At 40.4% G+C, this 12,505-nt stretch overlaps 2 protein-coding genes across 2 annotated transcripts; one reads left to right on the forward strand and one right to left on the reverse strand.

Annotated features, from left to right (window-relative positions):
• Positions 1-207: 207 nt before the first annotated feature.
• Positions 208-2,182, reverse strand: LOC306696000 (tubulin polymerization-promoting protein family member 3-like; the record flags this gene model as incomplete). The annotated part of the gene is made up of 3 exons (XM_079159472.1): positions 208-399; positions 900-1,053; positions 1,992-2,182. 3 exons carry the CDS (start codon positions 2,180-2,182, stop codon positions 208-210), a joined length of 537 nt encoding a protein of 178 aa, XP_079015598.1.
• Positions 2,183-6,226: 4,044 nt separating this feature from the next.
• Positions 6,227-9,121, forward strand: ftr84 (finTRIM family, member 84; the record flags this gene model as incomplete). Its single annotated transcript, XM_079159463.1, has 7 exons — positions 6,227-6,799; positions 6,952-7,047; positions 7,175-7,408; positions 7,712-7,868; positions 7,969-8,025; positions 8,258-8,311; positions 8,558-9,121. The coding sequence occupies 7 exons, from the start codon at positions 6,227-6,229 to the stop codon at positions 9,097-9,099; spliced, it is 1,713 nt and encodes a 570-aa protein (XP_079015589.1). The 3' UTR covers positions 9,100-9,121.
• Positions 9,122-12,505: the final 3,384 nt, after the last annotated feature.

Raw genomic sequence — 12,505 nt, forward strand, 5'->3', positions numbered from 1 at the left:
TCCATTATCTTTGGATTTTGTTTTCTTTAAGTGTTTACTTAATGGATATAGTTAGTATTGCTAGGCCCACAAGACATATACAGTTTATTTGTTTTCTCTTAAAAATTAAAATAGCCAATTATTAAATTGTATCTTTTTTATTTTATCTTTTTTAAACAGCCCTAATTCTAGTTATTGAATCAAAGTTCTCATAAGCTGTCTGCAGAATTATGCCTCTTTAACTTTTTCCTCATAAGTGCCGCTGCCCTTGTAAGCTCCGACATAGCCACTGTTGTCTGGGAGGTCCTCGCGCCCGACTTTTCCTTTTCCTTTGCCTGACTCGTCAAACCGCTCCTTGTGCGCTCCAGTGTACTTGGTGGTATCAGTCAGTCTGTCCACTGCTGCTGCCTTTGCCACTTTCTAAAAAAATACATACACACACACACACATGCATGTCTTATCCCATCTGTCTGCTTACTTTATTTCCCCCTCACTCTCAACCATTTATATACATTTTTTCCAGCATTTAAATTAATATGTTATCCCATTAAAAAAAACATCAATAAAAAGACACAATGCATTGGATTTGAAATTTCTGGAGCCAAAGAAATTGAAGAATGCAACTGGCAGACAATAATGCACATAATTATTTTGGCTATTGCGCATAGACCAGATCTAGATAATAAGTCTAAAAGATATGTGAACACATTGTTGTGAATCTAACTCAAACAGAGAGAGAAGTCCTTCTGGGTTCTTACCCTTAACCAACCTCAAACATCCTTAAACTTAAGTACTTTGTGGTGGTGGGTCAATCAGAGCATTAAGTTGTCGCGTAAGCAGCACGCAGCATTGTTGGATGCTGCGTCCCTGAGGAGGGTGAACGGTGAGTATGTTGAGGTTAGAACTGATGAAATACTCACAGTGACTCCGATGTTGGCAGGCTCCTTACCAACAATGAGACCGTAGAGCTGCTGAAGCGACTCCTCTTTGCTTTTGCCTTTAAAACGTTTGGGAGCCAACTCTGTCAGGGCCTGGTTGAACTGCTCAAATGTGATTACACGAGCTGACTTCACCCTGAGGAAATACACAAGTGTTGCCAAATGTTTTCTGAGGCAAGTAACAAAATTATACAAATAATGTCATGTTCCTATTTACACATCAATGTAATGACATTGGGCTAGCAAAGGGAGCGGCTAAAGGGGTATAACAGTGTGATTACACATTATATTAAAAAGCAAGTATGTACAATTTTAAATAACACATTTCTCTTGTGTTTGTGTGTGTGTGTGTGTGTGTGTGTGTGTGTGTGTGTGTGTGTGTGTGTGTGTGTGTGTGTGTGTGTGTGTGTGTGTAGGTGTGTGTGTGTGTGTAGGTGTGTGTGTGTGTGTGTGTGTGTGTGTGTGTGTGTGTGTGTGTGTGTGTGTGTGTGCGTGTGTGTGTGTGTGTGTGTGTGTGTGTGCGCGCGCCAAGAAGAATTTGTGGCAATATTGAAATCTTATTAGCCATGCAGACGTCATGGCTCTAGGGTTGATCTGTCAGTCCATCACTTTGGTCCAGACTGAAATGTCTAAACCACAATTACATGTATTGCCATGAAACATTTGTACAAGCACTTATGTTCAAATCCAAATATCTTCAGTGACCCCCTGACTTTTCCTCTGCACCTCCATGAGGTTAAAATTTGGGGGGTTTCAAGAAATATTGGATTGGATTGCCATGAAATTTGCCCAGAGGATGAAAGTACTTGTGCGATCCCATGGGGTGATCGGGTCAAAATTTGAATGTCTTCCATGCTTTGGTTTATGACCGAACACCTGCAACACTAATGACTTCCCATGAGCATAATATGTACTTTACTAAATACAATGTTTAGTGCTTATTAACATAGACACATTTGTTAGACCAATTGATGATTAATGGTTTTGTCGCCTTTACTTGGCTTGTTGTTACCCTGTGACTGGGTTGTTGTGTTTTCAATGTTTTTGCTGTGAAAAGTTGAATTAAAATCTTACTTGACTTTGCTGAAAACTATGTCAACATCTGTAGTGGTGACGTTCTTGCCGTCGATTATGTTGCAGTCCTTGCAGATCTTAACAAAGTTCTTGCCGTTCATCTCCTTTCCTCGGGCTTTAGTGTCGCCATGGACTGCAAACTTCTGGAAGGAGGTCTCGACCTCTGCTACAGACACTGAGCCTTCCGCCATACTGACAGATACACATAGAGCAGGGGTATTCAATTAAAATTACAAAAGGTCCACATTGAGAAAATCTCCTCGTGCAAAGGTCCGGAACATTACAATAATATCTAACTTGCGCTATTTAGTATCATATATATATATATATGTATATATTCAAGAAGCCTAGTAGTAGTATCTGTGTCGTCAACAACTGTCAAATCAAATAAAGAAAGTACACATCAATTACATTTTAAAATCTAATATATAATTATGTTTTCAAATTTAACTGGATTATAATAAAACATAGAAATACATAAATAAATGTTGTTCTCTCATTTCAAGTAAAATAAGGGCTCCATCTAAAAATAAAATACACAAAAATGAATCTTTGAAAAGCTTGCATCAGAAATTGCTCGATTTTAGAAAAATGTATGAAAAGGAAAAAAGGAAAGTTTGGCTGGAGTGAACTTTTTTCTTCTCTTTCGTTAAATCCATTTCACATCATAACGGTCTCAGTGAACTTTATAATAAACAATCTCTACACGTCTCATCATCTTGCCCTCAGTTCAGACTGGAGTGTTTGGTCTAAAGATGTGTGTTTGGTCTCGTAGTGGCGTTTCACATCGGCGCATTTAATAATGGCCACGGTATCTGAACATACGAGTCGTTTAGTAGCGCCAGCAGGAAGAATGAACAAATAAGTTCGTCCATTCTTTGTTAAAAGCTCTGTTTTCGTGGTCTTTTTAGAGCACGCCATGTAAAATTATCCGACTTACTTCTCGCCTTCTCTCCGTCTCCCGTGTCTGTGTGCAAATCTCACTCGGCTCACGAACGATGCGTTTCAGAATACAGATATTCGATTGGCTGAGTAGCGTCACGTGAGATGATTTACAACGTATATGATTGGTCGGTGTATTTCCTGGCCTGCTGAACGAGTGCCGTAAAGGCTGGAAAAGCTGTGCAGGTTCAAATAGAAGCGCTCCGCCAAAATGTATAATTCTCAATTATCCATCAGTTATTCGTCCGGGTCCGGATAGGACAGCGTCTGGGTCCGGATCCGGACCGCGGTCCGCCTATTGGTGACCCCTGACATAGAGAATACAGTAAAAAACTGATAATGGTCAACACACCACATTGTTGCACATAGTTGCAATGTCCTACCTTCAAAAAGTGATGACACCCTTACTTTGGTTGTTCATTAACTTTATCTCTTTGTCAGGACATTTAGTGAAATTAAAGAACGTCATAATGACTCTATTAGCTGATCGATGGTCAGCCTGCCAGGAAAGGGCTGCCATCATGGTCAGTCCAAGTCAACGTTTTCTCTCTCTCACTCTCTCTCACTCACTCTCTCTCACACACACACACACACACACACACACTCTCTCACACACACACACACAAGCAGATACACACTTTCACATCCATCATTATGTCCCTCTTACTAAAGCTGCTCTCAGGCCAATTTAATTCAATCAGCTCAATTTCCAAGCGGCTGCTCTGCTGTTAAATCTAATGGTGAATGAACAAACATGCTCCTTCTCTTCTTTCTCTTCTCCTGGTCCACTCAATCTCTCTTACGCACACACAAACACCCACAGACACACACACACACACTTGTCCATAACTTGTTACTGCTGTTGGCTGAAAAACAGTAAGGATGTACATTTAGTACATAAAAACCTGATTTATAAGTATAAATTAATAAAATGAAAATGGTTTAGGAACACAATTATTACAAAACTTGTTTCTTTTTACATAGCAGAAATGCACATTTCATGGACGCTTGTAGCAATCTTATTTTTGTTGTTGGGACATTTTATTGGTGGGCATGGGGATAAAGCGGATGAGAACGATTCCAGGCAAAAACCATAAAAACATGAAGCACATAAAAGCATGTAGGTAAATGTCACTGGAGATCCAGTGTTGCATTTCTGTTTGGCTACAAGCACTTTGGGGATTAACATTAAGAAAATCTAATGTGGAAATATATTGCATCTAAAAATGTCCACATAAATATTATTAATTATTTATCATTACTGGGGCGTGAAATAATACATCCAGTTATCGCAACAGTTAACGTGTTTTCTTGTTGCTGCTGTTTCCATGGCTGCTTTGTTGGATTGCGTGCTAGTGCATGAAACGGTGATGCTGAAAAAGAGAGAGTACGGTACCTGCTGCCGTAAATGGAAGGATGCTGTGAAAATATTCAGGACGATCCTGATTAGCGTACAGCTGCTCGACCTCTTCGTCTTCCTCCTCCTTTTTTCTTCTTCTTCTTCTTCTTTCTCCTCTGCCTCTCCTCCTTCCTGCCACTCCCAGGCTTTCTCAAAATGACGACAGAGATGGAGAGATGCAGAGACGCAGGAGGAGAGAGGGAAGGGGGAGGGAGGAGGGCGAGAGTACCGACCAGCACAGTCAATGACATCATGGGCACTCAGCCTCTCTTGTGTCTATTCACTCTCATTAGCTCCTCGCCGCCGTGCACAGACTTGCTTCTGTGGAAAGATTTCTCATGTTCTATTCATTTGTGTTACATATCTTCTGATGTTTCTTCCGTAATCCGTGTTTTGGGGCAGGTGATTCATCACCAAAGATTAGCATTTTCTCCATTCTCCCCTCTTTAACACAAAACTCAGCTCACAGCTATCTGTCATGCCCGCTCTCCATTGCCCTCCCACCCTCTTTCCTCATCTCTTTTTGTTCTCTCTCACTGTCATTGTCACAAGAGCCCCCTTGTCTGGACAAAGATGAGAGCGGCCCTTCACAGGACAAGGAGTACTGACAGCGTAAAGCTGACACATTACAGAAAAAATGATCCCTCTCGCAGCTCCATGTCAATCAAACGGAATATCAGACCAAAAAAAAAAGAGCGGGCGTCTTTACACACTTTACCTCAACTGCACTATAGTGCTCAAACAATACTCTACAGCTGGGATTTAGAACATGTATACTGTCATGCCAGTCAATCGTTATACTAAACGTTATTCTGGCATTGTTTCTATATACAGTACACACATACATTTTCACTCAGATTCTACACTACCCAATTATATATATATATATATATAACCTTGCATTGTTTGTCAGGCTTTCAGCGTGCTCCTGTGGGAGCCCACATAGGCCCACTGATACTGATGCTCTGTGCTTTGTTCACAGGATAAACAGAACAAGTTGTTTTGACATCATGCACCATCATGAAACTCAGTACTGCTCAGTCAAATGGAAAGCTGAAGGGTGTGAAGGACAAAGTGTCATCCCCCCCATTGTAAATACTAACAAGTTCAGCCAAGTCTCCAGCCATGATAAACAGAGCTAGATAGATAGATAGTTACTTTATTATTCCCTCAAGGGGACATTTTTTCGCTACAGCAGCAATTATGGTAGAGGTAAATACAAATATAAAAAATCAAATGCAAATATCAAATGCACAATATATACAATAAGAATAACAGAGTATTAAATATATATTATATATATATATATATTAAACGGTAGTTTTAGGGTGAAATAAAAGTAAAACAACCCATTAACGCTTATACTTATATACTATATTAAATCACTGACTGGTTTCTGAGACGCTTGTGTTTTGTAAACACTCTGTGCTGACATTAGGTCAGATGAACCGTGTTTTATAAATATAAAAAATGTCAAAGCTAAAACACACCACGGTGTCAAGGAGCATTTCAGGTCAACACCAATACAAATGATGGAAGGTGTTGACTTCTTTAAATGATGATATTTTGCTGACAACTTGACCTTACTGTGTGAGTTTCACTGAAATTCCTGCTTGTTAAGCTGTTCCATCATGGTGGCAGACGGCAGTATCTTTCACTCAGATGCTGGGACAGAGATAAGGAAAGACATCACTGTGTGTTTACAGTAGAAACAAAGGCTTTCCTTTCAATATAGCCAGGGACCAGCATTGTCCCTGGTTTGACAAAGAGTTGTAGGATGAAAGGAAGTTGGACTCTCTGGACAGCATACTGACTAACAGCTGGACTATCATTTGGCAGACATTTCTGATTCTGATCCTAAGTTCGTCCAATATTTGACGCATCCAACATCATCATGGCTGAGTCCAGTTTCCCTTTACCTCCAGAGGATTACTGCCCACTGTGTGTGGATTCGCTGAGAGACCCGGTCACCATCCCCTGTGGTGACACCTACTGCCTGGAGTGCATCAAGATCTACTGGGACCAGTTTGACCACACGGGTGTGTACAGCTGCCCGCAGTGCCACTCCACCTTTACACCACGGCCCGTGCTGAGACGCAATCTGCCCGATGTAAGCCACGAGCCACGGCGCCAGCTCCCGGAGCTCACCCCGTTCCCATACATGCAGCGGGAATCCTTCTGCGACTTCTGCGTCGGTCGTCGCAGCAAGGCCGTGAAGTCGTGCCTCATGTGCCTGGCCTACTACTGCGAAACGCACGTCAAGCCACACTACGAGTCGTCCACCTTCAAGAGACACAAGCTGGTGGATGAGACGGGCCACCTGGACAGGAAGATCTGCCCCCAGCATGAGAAAGGCCTGGAGCTGTTCTGTCGCTCGGACCAGATGTGTATCTGTGTGCTGTGTACTGTCAGAGAGCACCGCGGCCACAACATTACCTCAGCGGAGGAAGAGCGCATCGAAAAACAAGTGAGTCTGGATTGGTTGTGATGTCAAAATGTGTGACATTTAAACGAAACAAAACAGTGTCAGTTGTGAATTCATTATCACAACATCCAAAAATGATCCAAAATGATACCTCTCAAGTGTCTGTGGTTGACAAAAGCTTGTTGTTCCAACAGAAAGTCCTGGTGGTCACCCAGACTGAGGTCCAGCACATCATTCAAGAGAGGATGAAGGAGCTGCAGGACCTCAAACACAATGTGGATGTTCTCAAAGTAAGATCAGACATTTCCTAATGAAACATAATTGTGTAAAATAAATGAAAAGAAAGTCGTCATCTGATGCAGGTATCAAATGTCCCACCTTTCCTAAACCTCTCGACAAACCGGTTTTCCCCTTCAGAGTGCTGCCCAGCGAGCACAGGCAGAAACTGATAAGACCTTCCACGAAATGCTGCAGGCGGTGGAGCGCTGGAAGGCTGAAATCCATCAGATGATAACGACCAACATGCAGTCGGCGATGTCTCAGGCTGAGGGCTACTTGGACCGTCTGGAGCAGGAGATACTGGAGCTCCAGCGCAGAGATGCAGAGCTAAGGCAAATCCTCGAAACAGAGGACAACATTCACTTTCTGCAGGTGCTGAAAGATCAAACAGGGCTGCAAGAAATACAAGTATTTTATTTAGACACAACAATACATTTATAATGTGTCTCGAGGCCGAAATCACTTTTACAAAAACAAGCAAAAACAATATATATATTTAAATATTCATGTTTGCGTGCTCCATGCACTCTTTGAACAGCAGATAATAACTGTTATTGTGAATGAAACGGGGCAATAACTGTTAATATTGATGATGTTATTTTGGCCAGGCGAGGGCACTGTTTGTGTTTCTGACTTGTTGACTGGATTACGGAGCTCCTATTTCTTGTTCAATAGAATTTTCCGACCCTGAGCGTTCCTCCTGTGGCCATGGTGCCCAAAGTGCTCATCAACCCTCAGTTCTCCTTCGGAGAGATGAGCAAGACGGCCACCGAGATGAAGGAACATCTGGACAACATCTGTAAGACGGAATTGAGCAAAATCTCAAAGACAGGTTTGTGTATAGCAGATGAAATTTACAAAATATTTGTGTACTATAAAAACTATAAAGTGAGCCAGTAACCCACTAACCTAATGCTGTATAATCCTCACAGTTAGTGAAACCCCCGTGTATATACTTCTGCCGAGAAATGGAGAGAAACGACTCAAAGGTAACTGTGTGTCAATCTGTGAAGATATATACAACTTTATCATGAATATTAATTGTATAGAATTAATTTCAGAGAACAAGACAGATGTGGATAGAAAGTGTTTCAACTTTCCCTCATTTGATTTATGTAATTATATAATTACCTTTTGAATTATTTTCAAAAGTAAACGCCAAGATAAAATGTATTACAAAATAGTGTGTGTTCATTTCTATTTTTTTCTATATCCAAACAGTTCCCTCCAGAGTTGATTTTCAGGAGCCAAAAACCAGGACAGACTTCTTAAGATGTGAGTTCAGTGTTCATAGTTCAGTCCATTCGGTGCCTCAAACTTTATTAGAAATAAAGAGACTACTTTGACACATTTGTCTTTTCTTGCAACAGCAATATTTGTTTAATAATACGGTGTTTTCAGATAATTTTTTGTTGTGGGTGAAAAACAGACAGAGGGAGAGAAAATGAATGGATATTCAATGGGATGCTCCATATCTAAAGATGAATAACAAAAACAATGTGTATGGCTGTCTTTGCTCAGACTGCTCCAAGATGTCCCTGGATCCAAACACAGTATACAAAGAGCTGGTCCTGTCGGACGGGAACCAGAGGGTCACAAGGAGGAAAGCAGTCCAGTTTCATCCAGATCACCCAGAACGCTTTGACGGCTTCTCCCAGGTGCTGTGCAAAGAGCCTCTGACTGGTTTCAGATTTTACTGGGAGGCAGAGTGGAGCGGGGAGTTTTCCATCGGGTTGGCCTACAAGAGCATCAGCCGCAAGGGGAAGAATTCACACAGCCTGCTGGGCTACAACGACAAGTCTTGGAGTCTCCTCTGCTCCGACTCGGGCTACTCTGCCTGGCACAATAAAGTAGACAGAGACCTTCCTGAAGCTCCCAGGGCCACACGAATCGGTGTGTACCTGGATTATGCAGGCAACACTGTGGCCTTTTACGCAATATCAGAGACTATGGAGCTTATCCACAGATTTAAAGCTCAGTTCAGTGAGCCTTTGTATGCTGGCTTTGGTGTGGGCTCCTCTGTTACCCTCTGCCAGCTGAAGCAGAATCCCAAGCCTTACTGAGATGTACAGGTACTGTTAAATACCAGCAGAACAGTACAATGTAAAGTAATTGTCTGCATACAAATATTTATATATAATATTTTATGGCTATTATTTTGAATACATATGTCAGGGTTTTTGTTTCATGCAAGTTCCTGTTGGGAGAAATATATATTGATGTACACCCGAAGTAACAATGCAATCTTCTAATAACAGAAGGCCTGTATTCAATTGGGATGAGCATGCTGTGGCTGAAACAATCTGCAGATGAATTACGAAGAATATGCATGCGCTGTGTGTTTTATGTAGTGTATATATCTGTGCTTGTGTGCACAGTAAAAATAAAAATGTACATGCTGTAAATTTTCAAGTTTTTATTGTCTTAGAGAGAGCATCTTTCACAATTAAGGTGGGAAGAGATGACATAAAACACCAAAAAACACCGTTATTACATTTTATAACAAAGCAACATAAAGACATATTATGCATGTATATCATATCAAACACAAACTGTTTATCATAACAGTCTATTAATTCATATTTAGACAAATATTCTAAACCAAGTAATTTAACAATTGCATTTGTATATAATTAGACTTTGTTTAGTGACTCATTTATGTTTAATTCAGATATTTTAATGCCTTGAAGAAATCTTGTAGGCAATATACAAAAACACAAATATCTGCTTACAGGCAATTGCATTTACTGTTCAGTTTCCCCATCCTATAAAGATACAGCATGGATGGGACAAAACCTGTTATGACAAAAATGTAGATAATTACTGAGCTAACAGTAACAAACAGGGGATCTGGTATTGTTCCCATCAAGGATACAACAACCGGCATTGGGAGCTGGGACAAAGTTGTATACACTAAATTAATCAAAATGATCTTAAAAGCCTTTTTCTTCATGCTGCTACCCCTGTGTTTGTCCCTCAGCCCCTCCCCTGGTGTAGGGCGTTTCAGAGCTCTGAGAACTGATAAGCAGCAGAAAATCATCGACAGCAAGAAGAACAGATCCAAGGCTGCTATCGTATAGAAAAACTCTCTTGTGGCATTAAAAGCAATGCAAACAACGGACAGCGTAATAGCTGTCAGCCAAGAAACAAAGCAAACGGCCCCCTTGTACCTCAAAGGTTTAAACCTGAGGAATATCACAGGATGGACAATTGCAAGGTATTGCTCCAGACAGATGTAGCTCTGCACCAGGAGACGCATAATAACGAACATGACAACCGAGACACTAAATATGTTTGTCAAGATACGGAGTGAGACGAAGTAATTCAGGAAATACCAAATGCTAGAGAGACAGAGAAGGGATTCCACCGCAATCTGGTTGAGAGGGATGAAATCAGAAGCTATCTTCTCTTGTCGTCCACTAACTATAAGCCACAGGACGTAGCCATTGATGGGGAGACCAAAGAGAAGGTTCGTCGCATATGCAAGTCCAAGCAGAATATCCTGCACAGAGTTTTCCCCAGTTGACATCCACGGTGGAATTATGGCTGTGTGGTTGATGGTGCAAACGTTCATGTTCATCCTGATAAGAGATAAATTAATGAACATGGGATGCTGAACATATTCCTGTTATAGATGTATGTACACAGTAATGCACACACTGTCAATCTCACACTGTAAACATATACGTCCTAATAGGTCAATAAATAACATAAGCAACCGCTCACATACTGTTTCGTACAAAACACAAAAGAATAGTATCGTCTTACTATTTAATAAGCTTAAAAGGAATTATCAGAAGCCCAATTTGCTTATTTGTAAGATTGTGCATTGTGCACGCTGCATCGTGTACTTTCTTATCAATCAATCTGAAATAAAATACAAATGCTTTTTGTTGCTGTTATGTTTAAGTTTTCTTATTTTTTTTTCATTTATAAAAACCTACCAAACTCAGAATGCCATTATTCATGTAAAGAGTTACATTTAGCCTTCAAGTCATTTTTCTACTACTTAAAACTACACATACCCTGCATCATTTAACATTCGAATAGTGTGAAATACAACATATCCTACCTGGAGGTTGTGAGTCCTGAAGCCACCTGTGAGGCTATAGTTTCAGCACCTGGGGTAGAATCATATTTTTTTACATATTCAAACACTTAACATTAACATGTTGAACAGACCTTCTACATAGACAAGCACACTGATGCACCCTCAACTCTCGTCTTGTGTTGGTTTTGGAGGTCCCTGTGGACAAAAGCAGTAATGTTTCCAAGTACCAGATTCCATTTAGAAAACCTCTTCTTTCACTGGGTCTAACAGTCTGCCTCACTCAGTCCTGGTTCTGGTTCTCCCGTGCCTCCTGAGACATCAGTATTCAATGGAGACTCTTGTATGAAGTTTAACGTTCTTCATGACTTTCAACAAGCTGCTCCAAATTTTTTTTACTACCCAACAAGTTGAAGAACAGGATCAACAGCTCTTCAAAATAATACAATAACAATAACACAGATATTAAGCAATCCCATGTTTCATATTAATAGGACGCTGTGTACTGTACTTGCTATATCAACAAATAAATTGACACTTGACCTTAGACTCAACTCTAATGACCTTTCCTGGCAAAAAAAAAAAAAAAGAGTGTTTTAACACATACATGATATCAAGAAACGGCCATATCGGCTGGCTTGTGTACACTGAATGTGTGTGATGAGAGCTGCTGGGATGTCTGGGAGCTGCTCCTGTCACTTTTGCCATAACAGACATGAGGTGTCTACTCTAGTTGTCTAGTTATACACATAATAATATCTTTCATGTCACATTTGAAACGTAATTGACAACTTTATATTGTGTCTTTGTAATGTTTTCAGCTCAGAGATTTTTTTTTCTCTCAGCTGACATGATTTGCAAGAAAAATGACCCAAAGTTATGTGCAACACTGCTTTACATGTTCACAACAGAGATGAAGCACGGCCATGGTCCTATATGCAAACTTATACGTGCTTGAGGCTGTCAACCAGAAAATGACTAAATAAATGTTTGCAGCTGCAGCAATGAACACATTGAGTGCAATAGCCACAGCTTGTGAAAGTCAACACTATGAAAAAGCATCAGCTGACATGTATTTCTGTGGCAGGAATCCACATGTTAAAAGGACTACAAACATATAATGAGATTGAAGTCTTATTTTAAATGTGCTTGGAGCTATTTATTGTATGGAGTTATTTTCTTCTCGGTTCTATTCTGTTCTACTGTATGTGCTATTGTGTAAAACGTTATACAAACATACTGAATGTAAAATGTTAAAGCAGCAATACTGTTGCATTTGTAAACCAAAATGTAAAGGTGCCCTGTGGAGGTTTCTTGTAAACAATCGTGTGTTTCCTGGAGCTCGAAGAAATGGGTTGCATGAATCTAAAACTTGAATGCAAAGCTGATTTGTTAAAGTGTTTTGAATCCAGCATTGTTTA

This window comes from Pholis gunnellus (genome assembly GCF_910591455.1).
Source record: "Pholis gunnellus genome assembly, chromosome: 5".
NCBI lineage: Eukaryota > Metazoa > Chordata > Actinopteri > Perciformes > Pholidae > Pholis > Pholis gunnellus.